At 41.0% G+C, this 15,743-nt stretch overlaps 1 protein-coding gene across 9 annotated transcripts in view; it reads left to right on the forward strand.

The window, feature by feature from the left end:
- Asap1 (ArfGAP with SH3 domain, ankyrin repeat and PH domain 1) overlaps positions 1–15,743 on the forward strand; it is a 287,931-nt gene that overhangs the window by 184,112 nt on the left and 88,076 nt on the right. For all 9 annotated transcript variants that reach the window (XM_026782793.1, XM_026782794.1, XM_026782796.1 and 6 more), the window contains one exon: positions 2,068–2,213. In XM_026782793.1, the coding sequence (XP_026638594.1) occupies positions 2,068–2,213 (146 nt within the window). The remainder of the gene's footprint in view (positions 1–2,067; positions 2,214–15,743) is intronic.

Raw genomic sequence — 15,743 nt, forward strand, 5'->3', positions numbered from 1 at the left:
CATTTCAGTAGATTAACTGGGGATAAATAACCTAAGAAATTTCAGAGGACTTAAAAAATTCTTACTAAGCCAAACTGAAATTCACCCTAAGCCCCTTGGGAAATCTACAGTGTTGTCTGTTGAGTGGGGAGACAGAGGTGACCAGAGGCAATTCATGCCTCTTATGGAGAGAGGTGTACAGATAACATGAAAAGCTATGCAGAATTACAGGAATTACAGGCTAGGGAAGGTTCCTTCTAACTAAAGGAAGGCTTAGAATTCTAATGGACACTTGTCACCAGTTCACCTAGTGTATATACTAGGCATTGCTGTGGCAGATTCTTTGTATACCAGAACTAAAGAATAGAGAGATGGAGATCTGACCTAAACTGGAATATTTGAAAAGCTTGCACATGAAAGGAATATCGCCTCCAACTCAGTTGCCAGTTAAGCCAGCTGCCACACATTTGCTCCAGGATATGGGAGGTACTGTGCTCCTTTCCATATGCCTGTAAAGATCACGAGCCTGGGATTCCTCCTGAGTGGTTATGTGTGTGATGGGAGTTAACATCTGCTTTGTGGTGTTAGGATGCTGCTTCAGAAACAAACAAGAGTAGCAACCAGAGTCCAGTAGAAAAGAGGATACTGGGTAGGTCATGAGCATGGGGTGATGGGAAGTTGTCAGATTAGGTTGTATCTTGGTATACTCGGTGGTAAGTGGCTTTCTTTGGCCACTCTGAGGTACAAGGTATGAGAAAGAAAAATCAAGTATGACTTGGCAGGTTTTGCATTACAGCTTCACTAATGCTGTTTGCCAGTGACTAAGTGAGATAAAGGCCTGGGGAAGAAGACTCAAGTTGTCGCCGTAGCGTGTTGATTGGGCATCCAAGCGGATGTATCAGATAACTACTTAGATATGTAAGTTTATGTTTTAGGGGTGGGCTTTGGGTTTAGAACTTTTACAAATCATGTAAAGTGGTAAGACTTGAGATCTCAAAGCAGTAAGCATAGAGAGAAAATAATAAAGTCCTAGAGACAGGGAGAGGTTTTCCAATATGATGAGGTCAGATAGATGTAAAGATAGTGGAGAGGAGCAGTCATGAGGTGGAGGATGATCAAGAAAGCCTGGATAATGGCCTGGAAGACATGACAGAAGGTGTTTCATGAGGGTAGGGGCTACTGTTTGTGTATCCACTCTACTGAGAAATGTTTGTGTGCTTCCTGTCAATTTGTTGGCACCACATTCCTACAAGGTTGGTCTCAGTTTGTATATTTGAAAACAAGAACTAGAACGAAAATTTATCCCTAAATACAAGGCAAATACTTTTTGTATGCCACTAGGGAAGTAAGCACAGAAATTTTACAAGTGCTGTTCTGCAGACCTAGGGAATAAACAAAATAAAGGAATCAAGATTAGATGCAGAGAAAGAAATGTGTTAGAACACTTGAGGTTATCTTTTGCATTCCAAGACTTATGGTTTTTTTGGGGGGGTATTTTTTTCATTTTTGTTTTCTAGACATTTTGTTTTCTCTGTAGCCCTGGCTGTTTTGGAGCTCGCTCTATAGACCAGGCTGCCCTCAAACTCACATAGATCTGCCTGACTCTGCCCGACTCTGCCTGCCAAGTTAAGGGACTAAAGGTGTTCTAACGCCTGGCTAAGACTGAGTTTTCTAATGAGAAGTTTCTTCATAGTTTCTTAATTGCTGGAGAATGTGATAAGAATTTTTCCTTTAAATAACTGGAGAGAAAGTGGATGAGTTGGTATATGAATGAGCTTAGTGCTGTGGAGGAAACAGGAGGTGGGGGAGGAGAGAGCATGAGCTGAAGGTGTGGTGGCATGCACCTGTAATCACAAGAGAAGACCCCAGGAAAGATGTTGCAAGCCCAAGGCCTGCCTGAACTATACATCAGACCCTGTCACAAAAGAAAAGAACGTTCAGTGTACTGCCAACCTCTAGACGTGTTCAATAAACAATTGATGCTCTTTTCTCTGCTTTTCCTTTTGAGAGGTTCCAGTTGTCAGCACTCAAAAGAACTCTGCATTGTGACAAATAACAGCCCGTACCTCTTCTTTGTTTCTTTTTTAGATCATGTACAAAATGAAGAAAACTATGCACAAGTTCTCGATAAATTTGGAAGTAATTTTTTAAGTAGAGACAACCCTGACCTTGGCACCGCTTTTGTCAAGTTTTCTACACTTACAAAGGAACTGTCCACGCTGCTGAAAAATCTGGTAAGTCTTCTCATGTATAATGAAGCACAACTTAGGCTTGCCACCGCATGTGGAGAGAAGTCATTGCTCCCTCACCTCAACAATAACAATAACAATAACAATAACAATAACAATAATAATAATAGGCTGTACAGTACTGTAGGTGTCATTGTTTTTCACAAGTCTCAGGGTAGAATTTCTATCCTTGTATTCTTGCCACTAGCAGCATGAATTTACTAAAGGGAGAGAAACCACGTAACTGTCTTCTATGTTCTACCATTGCTACTGTTTTAAGATATCTGTTTGTAGACTTTGTTTTGGGTTTTTTTCCCCTTTTATTGAAAATAAATTTTTCCCTTCATAATATGTCCTGATTACGGTTTCCCCTCCCTCTAATTCTTGCAGTTCCTTCCTACTTCCACTCCCTTTCCGTCTCGATAGAAAATAAATGGGCTTGTAAGGGATAAGAAGCAAACAAAATGAGATAAGACAAAAACTAACATACCATTGACAGAGGACAAAACAAATAAAAAGAAAGCAGAGAGCCCCCCAAAAGGCATAAGAAACAGATACAGATTCGGAGATATACTCATTTATGCACTCAGGAATTCCATAAAAATACTAAACTGGAAGCTCTAATACATATCCAAAGGATCATTAGCGTAAAAAGAGAGACTAAAAATACATACAAAATAAATTTAAAATAAGATAAAAAAAAATTTTAAAACAGGCAGAAACTAAAAAGCCAGAACATGACATTGTCAGACAAGGAACCTGCAAAGGTAGCATTGAGATCACTTTCTGTTGGCATCTACTGCTGGACATGAGGCCTACCCTAAAGAGTGTGGTTTGTTTCTCCAGTGAGACTCCCTTAGAGAAAAACAAATTTTCCTTTGTGTTTATCAGTTGCAGATTGCTTCTGGGTTAGGGACCAGAGCATGTGTTCACTTCTTCTTTAGCTCTAGGACACTATCTGATGGAGACCTGTGGAGGCCCTATCTATACGTACAGCTTTGTTTTAGCTGGTTAAAAGAGTGATGAAGCTTTCAGTGCCAAGCATGCAGTTGACAATGCACCCGGTCTGTATTATGTCTTACATGTGTGAAGATAGCTCTGGCTGTGCATCTTCGTTCTTGAAATAAGGAACCTCCCTTAATTCTTTCAACACCCCCTACCCACCCCCACACAGACAAGGCCTGTCAAGAAAAGTGTTTTAAGATTTAAGGAAAGTAGATGGCAGGAGGAATCTTAAGACATAGATCTTTAAAGATACTGACCCAAGAAGGCAGACACAGATTGACAAGTGGTCAGGGTTTTGTTTGCCAGGTACCGTGTCTGAGTATCACCAGGCCTTAGCTGCATGCACACCCCCGGGCTCCAGCATGTGTGTGGTTGGTTTGGCAAACTGTCTAAGAACTCTAAGAACTGTCACACTTGCCTTTGATTTGATTTAATCAGGTATCATCTCAGTCTTAAAAGGTAGGGGAGTTACACAGCAAGGTGATTTATTACCATATTTTCCTCAGTCTTCCTCTCCTAGAGAAGAGGCATCTTACCCCTCCCACCTCCCCAGCACTGCACTTGTGCATCCTCTAAGGATCTGGAGCCTGGGCTCATGCCCTCACCTTAGATGGGCTTCCGTGGCCTTGGGTGGTAATCTTGTCATAAGTCCATTTGATAGAAACCGCTTACCGTAGAGGACTACACCACCTTTTGAAAAGCATTCCTGCAGTCTGTTAGCCTGAGTGTTTGGCCAGTCAAAATGAGCTTTTTCTTGTATTAAAAATCATGCATGCATCAGTTTTTCTGACAGTTTAATTTTAATTGGTGGTTTATGTCATTGAATAAGTCATAAATAATAAATCGTGTAATCTGAAAAAAAGACATTGCATATAAAATACTTGATCTTTTCCCAAAGCTTAGAAAAAGACAATGTGAACTTAAGACATAATGTTACTGTGCTTTTTGATTTAGCAAGTCCATGATGTGTCTCTTAACTGTTAGACTATGTAAATCTCATTCCCTCTTCCTTCAGGGTATTGCCACTTGCTGCAGGGTTGTTTATACGGTCAGAAGCACGAACACTAAGGCTGATAGTAGGAAAGGAAGTGAAGTAAGACTCACCCTCACTTTGGTTATAACTGTCTGAGAACCCAGGAAGCTTTTCTAGCTTGGGAAAGAGAGTATGAGACTCTACAGTGGCAGGGACATACACACAAAGTGGAAGTGCAGAGGGTGGAGTTAGGCTGCTGGTCTAGCTATTTTGGAAGATATACTTAGTCCAAGTATTTTGTTATTGTTGTTGTTTTGTTTTTGATTTTTGTTAGTTTTTGCTTCTTTTTCATTTAGGATTTGGTTGGTTGGTTTTTGTGTTTTGTTTTGTTTTTTTTTTGACATGTCCTCTCTCCTTCATAGAATACAAGTCTAAGGTAAATTTTAAAAAAAGAAAGAAAAGAGAAATTGCTAAAGAGCTAGTTTATTTCATTAAGAAAATAAAAGTAAATATTCTCCATTTGAGGATGGTGATGGCATTCCTGGTAAGGAGCCTTATCATTTTCACTAAAGTTGGAAGTCTATGTGTTCACTCTTCTGGAGCTGACTTTGCATATGACTGTAGCTTTTCCTGACAAGGGGAGCATTGTACTGGCACCTCTCTCTCCCTTGAATCCGCCAGCGGCCTTGGCCTTATCCCCATAGCTTCCCTATGCATTGCCCTGTCAGATGCTGCTTACAGAGCTCTGAGATGCAGCACTGCTCGGGCCCAGGCTTTTCTTTGGAATCATGGTGGAAGCCCCATGACCTCCCAACCCTTGGAAAACCAGCATCAGGTGGACAGTTGCAGGGTCTGCCAGCTGGAGTTGTCCCTGGGTCCATTTGAGCAACAGTTGTTGCTGCCTCTGAGTGCCTTGCTAACCCACCCAACACAGGGAAGCAAGGCGTCTTTTCTGTGGTCCAAGTTAAGCCTTGGGCTTTTCATAGAGACAAATAATCACACCTTCCTTAAAACTGTGTACAAAGATATGGCTGCCGCTGTTTAAGAGACTGAAAAGCTTGTGCAAGAACTGGTGGGGTTCATATGAGGTCTGTAGTCACTGTCACACTTTCGTCAGCTTCTAGATTTTAAAAAGTAATACATAAGCTGTTGTTTCTGGGGAAGCTGGTTGAAGTGTAAACTGGGTTGCTCTATACTGTGTTTTCTAATTTTTATGAATTTAAAATTTTCAAGCTATAAATCAAAGTCTAAGCATTAAATTGTAGCCTGAAAGGAAGAACAGATGTTCACTAAAGCATCACTATGTAAAACTTTCATTGTAAAACCAAACCAAAGTCCATTGGCCTCTCTTGGGCCCTGAGGTGCCTGGGGTGTGTGGTCTTTATCTTGCTTCCTTTGCACTTCCCTAGGTCTTGTGAGCCAATTATTCCCTCCTGGTAAATTTCTTTTCCTAACATCATTTATGAGGTTCTTATTCTGAGAAGCCAGACGAATCTGCTCTGTACTTCCTGAAGTTGGTCTATTAGGTTTCTTTTGTCTAGGAAATGCTGCCTCTTAGTGGTAAGGATCCAGAGACATGTGGACATGAATTGGTTTCCTTGTTTTCTTTGACATGTCTGAAGAGGGTTCAAAGCAAAGGTTACTAGCCGCTGCTTCCCTGTAAGCCTTGGAAGATGCTCAAGTCTTGGTTTCATCAATTTTGTAAAATGAGATTGATGATCCTCCTTGCCATATCACTCACAATGCATTTATTGCTTTTATTGAGGTTCTGTGCAGATACTGTGACTACGAAAGAGGGATTTAGCCATGAGAGAATACACATCTGAGCCCCTTCCCTCCAGAAGTTTCTGTTGTGGTAGCATTCTCAGACGTTGTGTAAAGCACCTATGTAGCATGTGGTTCTTCTGTGGCGATGTGGGGCCCTTCCATCCCTCCTACCCTGCTGCCCCTTTAACATTTAATATATTAGTGAGAAGGACTTCTTTTTAGTGCACTTCCTTAAAATAAATAGATAAAAGTAGACCACTCCTGAATTTGATTTTGTTGTTTATTTTATTAAATACACAGTGAATGAAAAAAAAAAGAAATAAAAAGGAGAGCAAAGGCCATGACTTCCCTGAGGTATGATAGAGGAGAAAGTTTATGATACATATATGGAAAAGCATAGAGTCAGGGACATTTGGTAGAGTCCAGAGTGGTTATGTCCAGACTGAGCTGGGCCATGTGGGAGAGGGGGAAGGGAAGGGACAAGGAGAGAGGGCAAACAGGTACAGCAGCAAGGAGGCCAAAGGTCCAAAAAGGGAAAGGGTAACCAAAATGTCTGGGTTCTATAGGGATGAGCCTCTGGGGGAAGGGCGGCCCAGCCCCTGGGCTAGAAAGTTCAGGGTGGAGGGTAAGGTATGCCAGCCATACCCTGTAACAGGTAGAGGATACTGGGAGAACCTGGCAGCCTGGTCCAGCTTTGATCTGTTAAGCAGGCACCACAGCCTCAGTCCTTTGTCCCAGCTTTGAAACTTAACTTGAAGTACCAAGATTGAGTTCATGTCTTTAACCTTTGAAAAGGAAAGCAATAAAATGGTTGTTTTCTGGACAGTCCTGTGATCCTAGCAAAGGAAGTTAAAGCATCGACAGACAGCATCGCATACATTTAAAGTTCCCAAACAGCAAAATGGCACTGGGGAATTGATCCTCCGTGGTAAGAAGACACCATTTAAATGCTGTGCCCCCAGAGTCAGTGCTGCGGTGGCTTACAGCTGTGTGGAGACCGTAATTAACCCTACTGAGCTGTGCCCAGATGGAGTCTCGTCCACCAGGACTCTGCCCGCCTTTGCTCGGCTCTGCTGCTAGTCATTTAGCAGTTGAGGGCAGTTATTGCTTCAGAGCTGCTGGAGCAGAGCAGAAAGTTCCGCAGCTGCAGAGCACTTCCTGTTTACAGTTTCTGAATGCAGAATGTTGTGGTTTGGATTAAGGATTATTTTTGTTTTGTTTTGTTTTTGTTATGTTTAAGTTTCTTTCCCTCCAGATGAAAATAGCTGAAAACATACGTTGGATCTAGATTTTTCTCACATTATTTTTGAGAATTTTCTTTGAAATGTTAAACAGAATAGAGGGAATGATATAGTTATACCCAGTGCTAAGTGAATGACTGCTGGTGCCCTGAACTCTGATGCATCTTTGAAGATCTCACCTTTTTTTGTAATTCAAATTAAAATATAATTATATCATTTTCCCTTTTCTTCTTTCAGCCCCTCCTATGTCCTGGACCCCTTTGTTTCCTCTCAAACTCATGACCCCTGTTTTATTATTAGTGTTTGCTGTGGGGGAGAGAAACAGAGACAGAGACACACAGAGGAGAGAGAATAAGCTGCCAACCTGCCCAGCCCATTTAGTGTCGTATGTATGATTCCAGGTCTAACTGCTCAGTGTGGGATAACCAATAAAGGAAGGGCTCATTCCTCAGGAGACCATTTCCCACTTGGAACATTCTCTTTTTGCCTCCAGTTCTTTGTCTAGAGGACACGACTGTAAGGCTCCTGTCCGGTGGATTTAGAACAAGTTCAGGTCTTGTTTAGGAAGCCATGTTATTGAGGCATCATAGGTGAAGCTTCCCCATCGTTTCTAGAAGACACAGTCTCACAACAGATTTCTTTGTCCTTTGGCTCTCGTCATCATTCCCATCCTCTCTTTGATGATGTTCCGTGAGAATTAAGTGAAGGAGTTGTGTTGTAGATGTATCTGTCGCTTCTGGGCTCCCCATCTAAGATCTCTTCTGTCTACAGAAAGAAAATCTATAATTGTACTACATAGCCCCTCATGCCCTGGTGTGACTGGTCACCAGTTAGTACTGTGGTACATTCCGTTAGTGAGTCTCTCCATGCGGGTGGAGGCTGGCGAACAAGGGGAAAGGATTTGAGGTGTTTTCTTTTTATTATGATAGTTACATATGTTTACTATCACATAAATGGGAGCATGGGAAAAGATAAAAAATAAATATTGCTAGATAATTTTAGTGTCTGACATTTTAATGGTAATATTCCTTTTGAATAATTTTATACATTTAGAAACAGATACTAATGGCTTACATATTATTACAAATTTATATTATAAATATTTCATGTTGCCCAAATTCCTTAGAGTTAGATAATCTGGAGATTCAGGGTTTGTGTTTTAGATGGGTGACAGTGTATGTAGGTGCCATGTACCCTGTAATACCTCCAAGGCTCCTCCAGCCAAAGCCAATTAAACATTGTTCCCTCTGCAGTGAGACATTGAACGCCAGGCTGAAATGGAGTCCCACTCCCAGTCAGAGCTCCTCAGTGAAATGTAGTCTGTCATGGTGGGGTTGGCTACCAGCAAAAATGTGCATCATGTATTTATTTCAGAAGCTCTTAGAACTTTTTTGTTGTTCTGTTGTTTTAGAAGCTTGTTAGCACTCTCTGACATACAAATAAAACTGGCCAGTTATTTTCATAGGCTGCATAGTATATCTTATGTAGCCACACCATCCATAACTAATGACTTATAGTTTTTCTCATTAGTACATAGTTTCTGTATAATAAATATATCCAGTGTACAGAAGTTGTGCATAGTCCCGGCTGAGTTTTAAATTAGTACAAGCTATTGTACATTAAAAAATACTTCAAATAGAAATTCAACCAATGGTTATACTTCACAATCATTGATTTTAGCCTGACCTAGGATTGATTTTTCAGCCTGTAAAATTTTCACATGGCAGATCACACTTTCATCAGGAGTGTGTACATGCTGTGTGTGATTGTGAGCTGATCTTCAACTCGAACTGTACACACAAAACAGCATTTGTAACTGGGAAAGACATGCTTTACAGCTGTGAGTCCACTTGAGAGGAAGGAAAAAGGGGATAGAACCTAGTCACCAGTTAACAGAGGTCTTGTCTGTAGTCTCAAGTATTTAATACTAGCCGCTCTGGACAATGTAAGGAGATACTGTCTTTAAATTAATTACATAATTGATTAACTAATTAATCTAGTCTCATCCTCAGAGCCTTTAAGCCAGTAACATTGCTTTTATTTTATGGTTAACTTTTGCTTATCCAAATAGATAACAAATAGGTAACAATAGTTTGTATTTATAGCGTGCTAGCTATGTGCTATGAATTAATTAAAGCACTTTACGTTGTATTGGAACAGGTTAGTGAGTGAGTATAGTAAGTTAGTTTCCTCTTGTCACATGTCTTCTGAAGGAATCTGGTTCACATAATAAGAACAAATCAGAGAATAAGGTACACAGCAGCTCTTCAACAGGGTTTGGTATGCGGGAGAAAGGAAACCAGGTAGGCTTATGAAGACTTTCACAATGCTCCAGATGTTTTTAGCTCTTCCTTGCCCTGGCAGACCAGAAAACTAAGGAAAGGATTGCTTGGTTAGTACTTGGTGAGCATTGCTTTTTTTGCCATTGTCTCTGCCTCACTGACTCCCTAGATCAATCCTTGGTAGCTGCAAAGAAAATAGAATCCCACCTCCAGTAATAGTAAGAGCTCTTCAAACCTGAGTGCCCTCTACAGCACACTGCACTCACTGCCTCGGAAAATATATGATGTGCTCTTGCTGCCATAGACTTACCATTAAGTTAAAAGTTATACTGATTTTGAAACAATTAAAGCAGTAGCACAGATGTTACAAGGAGAAGACAGACACCAAGATAATTAACTTTCTGTTTGTGGCTCTGGAGTTTTTTTTCCTAGCCTGGATCTGTAGGTGCATTGTGTAAAGCAAATGCAAATGTTTCCCTTGGCTCTGAGAATTCCTTGAAGCTCTGGCTGGCAGTCACTCCTTTGACCTTTTGCCCTCTCTCTTTTCCATTTTTCATCCCAGGAATGAACTCTTACCTAGATTTTCTCATTCTCCCTAACTGCTTCAGATTAAATCTTATTTTGGATTCCTCTGGGGAATGTTTCTCAGTCTTTCGTTACTCAGCACATACCAGTGACCTCAAACAGGGCTGGCACCCACTTCACACCTAACTACTTGAGAATACACAGTCAAGTCAGGGCCTCTTCCTGTGGGCTGATGTGAACAGCGCTGGGCACAGATAATCAAGGGGAGCACGGATAGTTAGTTCATGTTCCACTTGTGTGTGCAAGGTCAGTGTATGCCCTACCCAATTTTATACATTGGACATGTCCGATGTATCTGCTGCTCCTGTCTAGGAACAGGAGAAGCGAAGTGAGTGAAATGGAAAACTTAACTCCATGCCTTGTTCTTTGGTGAGAGTTCTGCTCCAAGAAGATATTTCTCAAGGAGACTTGCAATGCACATTTGTATGATGGACACATGATACTGAAGAATCTTAACTAATTTGTTGCTTCTGAACTTTCTTGATCACTGACTTTGACATACAAGATACATACCAACTTCCCATTGAACCACTTTGAGAAATGCTAACTTAGAACTTTTGTTAGATCAGGTGGTCCGTGTCTTTAGTTGTGTTTCATTCCATTCTGTTTCTACCTTCTGGGATTCATTTATAATTATATTTACTATATAATCATGATCATTTTTCAGCCAGTTGGTTGTTTAGACTATGCCTTTTGCTTCTTTGGTCCCTTATGATACGTGAAGAAATGTCCTACTCATCCAGGCTTCAGATAGAGTCTTAGTAATCTGCCACTAGAAGAGTGTAGCCTCCCCACTGACTCACTGCTCCCACTGTGCTGAGAGTGGAATAGCAGGAGGACCGATAGTCTGCAGAAATAGTGTAACTTTAAGGGTGGATATAACAGTTCAGATCTCTGCTAGCACCGTCACAGGCTAGGTCAGCAGAGGCAGATCACCCATTTCCTCACTCACTCATCCAGAGAAAAGGGGTATCTCAGCTTCACACTAGTGGGAACCTTGTCCTGAGGTACAAATAATTTAGTAGGTGTTTATGAGAACATGGTTTTTTTTTTTTTTCTGCTGGTGGAAACTGTTTCCCTTAAAAGAGGCACTAAATAGCATTCAGCAGTGGTTTGCATTGCATACTACATTGAGGTCAGAATGTAAATTAAAGTCAGTACTAAGAATACAGACTTTCTAAAGTGTTCCTCAACCTAGCGACTTTTACCAGATGCCCCACTATATGCCAGGCTCTGTGGTAGGCATGACTGTCCCTTCCTGTTTGAGAATGGTTGCATGAAACATTTTGATAGCTCATTCTAAAGAATTCTTTGATTTTAAAGAGAAAGGTAAAAATAGACATAGGGACATAATTTTACAAAGCCCCTGCTTTGGGGGTTCCATGACTAGGCGAGACTTCTTTGGCTTCTTGGAAGCAGCTGGTATCCCAGATGTAAACCTAAAATTCCTCTCATGCATGAATGGCCTTCATCACACTCACCCTTGAGGTCGTGTTTTGAATTCTGACCATTTCCATGAAGATCAAATGCAGCACTTTACAACATTAAGGGGCAGACCAAGCAGGAGGCCCAGTGCGGCATTTGGCTCTGGTTCTGATCAGGTGTGAGATTTACAAGGAGGCATCACTGTTCCTCCTGACACTATTAAGCCTGGGTGTGCCCCTATATTTGGATTGTTACAGGTATCTTAAGTTGTGTTAAAGTCTTTCTGGAGTCAGTTGTTACAAAACATGCATGGAATATGTGATAAAGACATTTATAGGAGACGAGAAAAAAGTAACCCGATGTCACAGAATGGTTTTGTTGTAATTCACACATGGAAAATTATAAATGATATGCATGAGATGAAATTTAAAGTCCAAAGTTTGGCCAAGAACTGGTTATCTTTCCAGGACAAGAACCCTGTATATGGCTGTGGTCTTCTGCTTTCTTCTCTGGCTTACAGTTAGAGATTTCCTTTTCTTTGCAGCTCCTCCCTTTCCAGAGTAGTTGTTCTCCGTGGGGTGAGATGCAAAGGAAACAGTGGATTGTTTTCTCTCTCTGGAGGGGATATTAAATCTAACCCATTGTTTACTTAAATTAGACAGGATATACTTGCATTGTTTTAAGGATTTTCATATTCCCTTCTACTCCCACACTACGCTTTTTCTTTGTGTAATGTTTCCAGGGAAATTGGAATCCCTTTTGAATTCAGTCTTCTAAGATGTCAGCAGAATATGGTGTACCTTGGGTTTTTCAGAATTCTGTAGAGCAATCTTTGACCTCTGTTCCATCTTCATGACAGTTACACCTGAGACAGTAGACAAGTTCATTTCCTCTCTGACTGGAGGCGTTTCCTTCATGACAGGAATGTGGATTGTCTACTGTGGACAGCCCTGTCTCAGGCAGTGCCTCTCATGCTTTAATTCATTTCACTTCAAGAACTTACTAAGATTTGGGCTGTTGGGCTCCATCCTCAAGAGGTTCTGGTTAATTAGATGTGGGATTTCAGTTCTGAGGTGTTTCCAAGCAGCACTGAGAATGCTAGTCCAGGACATACTTGGGGAGCCACCTGCACCAGAGATTAGGAATTTCCTAGTGCATGGGAAAGCTGAACTTTTTTCCTTCAAACTCAGTACCATATTGTTTTTGCTTTTATACACTGATTTCATTTGTAACTTGCATTAATGATCAAACGTTTTCCTGGTCACACAGGCCTGCAATCCAATTACTCAGGAAGTCGAAGCATGAGGATTTAGGTTCAACTCCACACCAGGACCCTGTATTTAAAAAAAAAAAAAAAGTAAAAGGAGGGCTAGAGAATATTTTGTGCATAGCATGAGTAAAGCCTTGGTTTCAGCCCTCATCACCATAAATATGTAAGCACTGGTGAAGGGGCTGTCCTCTGTGCTTCCGTAGTACATTTCTTATTAACTCTGTTAGAAAAAAATAACCATTCATTATTGCAAACTTGGAAAGTAGAAGAGACAAGATGAAGATAAAAGTCACCAGTAAACGTTTATATCCATTTTTTAATGTATAAATTTAAATCAATAACTTTTTGAAACAACATCATGTTCATAATGCTGTGTTTCATAACCTGAGTTTTCACTTACGCATTTTGAAAATGTTTTTATTTTATATACTGAAACTAGCTGGCTATAGCCTTCTAACTGATGAGACCACAATGCGGCCAGCAGGCAACTGGGCACTGTTCTATTACCATCATTGCCATCCTGAAGGTCCTCTTCAGGATGCAGAGGCATTGCCATCAAATTTGTTTCTCATAGCTGTGGCATTCCTATCCTACATTTCTACTATAATTTACTTAATTTCCCATTTTGAACTTTCTATTGGTTTGCTCTCTAGAATATTTGAAAATTCTGTATAGTCTGTGATTCTGTCTTGCTTTTTTCTTGGTCTTTATCTATTGAACCAGTTAAGAAGTAAAGTGCATGCATCCCAAAGCCCTGACTGTCCTAGTTGGTTACTTGCTTGCTCTGATCAAATTAAGAAACCCACGTTGAAGGGGTTCCTGAACCACCACCCTTGACTGAGAGCTAACAATAGTTAGTGTCTTCTATAGGAGAGGGAGTCCGTTTTCTTTAAGGCTGTGTGGCTTCTGGTAAGTCAACCATGCTCCAGTGGATGGCTTCATAACCTAAAGTTTATGGACAACACAAATTGAAGTCAGCACAAATTAAAGTCATTTAAAAAAAAAGAAGAAGAAGGATGAAGAGACAGAAAAGAGACAGAAAGATGGAGGTTGGGCTGGATCCAGGACCATTTACATGGAAGATAGATTTGGGAAAGAATATAATTAAAATCCATCATATGAAATTCTCAAATAGTTAATAAAAATATTTTTTAAAACATAAGAAAGCCACTATCCCTGAGATAGCTTAGGCCCTTTGAGAAGAGTATGTTGTACAAACCTAAAGTTTTGTAGCTCATGTAAATCCTAACAGAAAGTCAAGAATTTTGATGGGACTTATGATGCAGCCGTCTGCCTCTTCTAGGTTAGTGACAACCAGCAGAGTAGTTGTTTTTGTATCACTTTGTTAGGAAATGGTTCTTTGTAATGTGCTCCGTCATCTATTGTTGTGTGGCCCATTGGGTCTGAGGGTTTTTTCCCCTACTGTATCTACTTATATCTCAGTAGCTCTGTCAGGCAGAGGATATTAACAACATGGAAGAGATGGCTCACTACAGCGTTGCCAGAGATGGAAAGTGACCTCCAAAGCCACAATTGTCAGAGAAAGGCTAACAGCCTCTGGGCAGAGGGGCCCCTTTTTCCGTCTGTCACCTCCAGCCATATTCTAGGAGCAGTTTGCATATTCCATGGCCTATCCAGCCATTCTGATACTGAACACTCTAGGCAAACCAGAGCTGGGCTCATCTTCTGTAGTGCTCAGGACTCAGCACTATCTACCTGCTTTGGAGAAGACTGTGTTTATTTGTTTATTTACTCAGTCAGCTGTGCTAGAAGCCTGGGTGCACAGAAAGCTTGATGCACATGTGTAAAGCAGACCCGACCTTTGCCTCCCAGAAGCTTTGCTCCAGGAACAGACAGGTACTCTGAGTTCAGAGCTGAGCATTCACCTTCTTGCCACTCGAAGACCAGATGGGAAGGTGGGCAAGGCCTCCCTGATAGTACGTGGGTACCCAGAAGGTTCCTTTTCAGCGGCCAACCAAAGGACCTCCCCTGTAGATGATTAAGTATGCTTCACAGAAGGAGAGAGGTCAGTGGACAGGAAGCTGAAAAGGTTGCTCATGAGTTGAGAGTTGTTTACATCCAAGACCAGGAGTTGATGCTTATACCTCACCTGCTGCACGGCAACTTGTAAAAACCTTTTTCTGACAGGGAAGTTGCTGCTGAACTGGGTGGTATGGGGACAAGGAAAAAGGTTGGTGGGGCCAGACGTAAACTTGGCAGTTTGGATTTGACTAGTTAGCAGGAATGGGTTTCAGTCAGGAAAGTGATCTGACCTGATTGTTACTTTAAATGATTATAGCGTGACAGAGGAAATAAGAATGGCCTTTGGAGTAAAGCAAGTCTTCATAATAACCTGGCCATCTGTTTTCTTCTTGCTTTGGTCTTGGTTAAGTTACTTAACCTCTCTGAGCTTGTATCCTCATTAATCTAGTAAGACAGAGACCCATTTTATAGAGTCTCTCGACCCCAGTAACTTTAGGTAACAAAGGCTATCACAGTGCCCTCTATCATTTTAATCAGCACTTTCATTCAGGCCATGCTGCCTAGATAAAACATTGCATAATGGATGCCGTGTTATTTTAAGAGACGGCCTTGATGGATGACCAGACAAACCAAACATTGAGGTTTACCAATAGAGAGCATGTGTACTTAACCAGCAGTATTTTAGAGCATTGTGACTTATTTTCATGCATGTGTATCATTATATTTTGGTTTTTTTTTTTTTTGCATGCCCCTCTTCATTGGTCCCTTTTCTCTCCTCAAATGGTTTCTTCCATGTCACATATATTGTCTTCTCTCCTTTTAGTGCTCTTTCTTTCTTCCTACAGCCCCCTTTTACTTAAAATTAGAAAGGTACTTGGAAGTCCTATTGGGGGGGGAGGGAAGAGAGAGAGAATTTAAATCTAGAGTTGACGTGTGAAAGAACACACAATATTTGTCTTTCCAAGGCTGACTTTTTTAGTTTAGCATGATGACCTCCAGGCACCC

Source organism: Microtus ochrogaster, chromosome 15, assembly GCF_000317375.1.
Source record: "Microtus ochrogaster isolate Prairie Vole_2 chromosome 15, MicOch1.0, whole genome shotgun sequence".
Lineage (NCBI taxonomy): Eukaryota > Metazoa > Chordata > Mammalia > Rodentia > Cricetidae > Microtus > Microtus ochrogaster.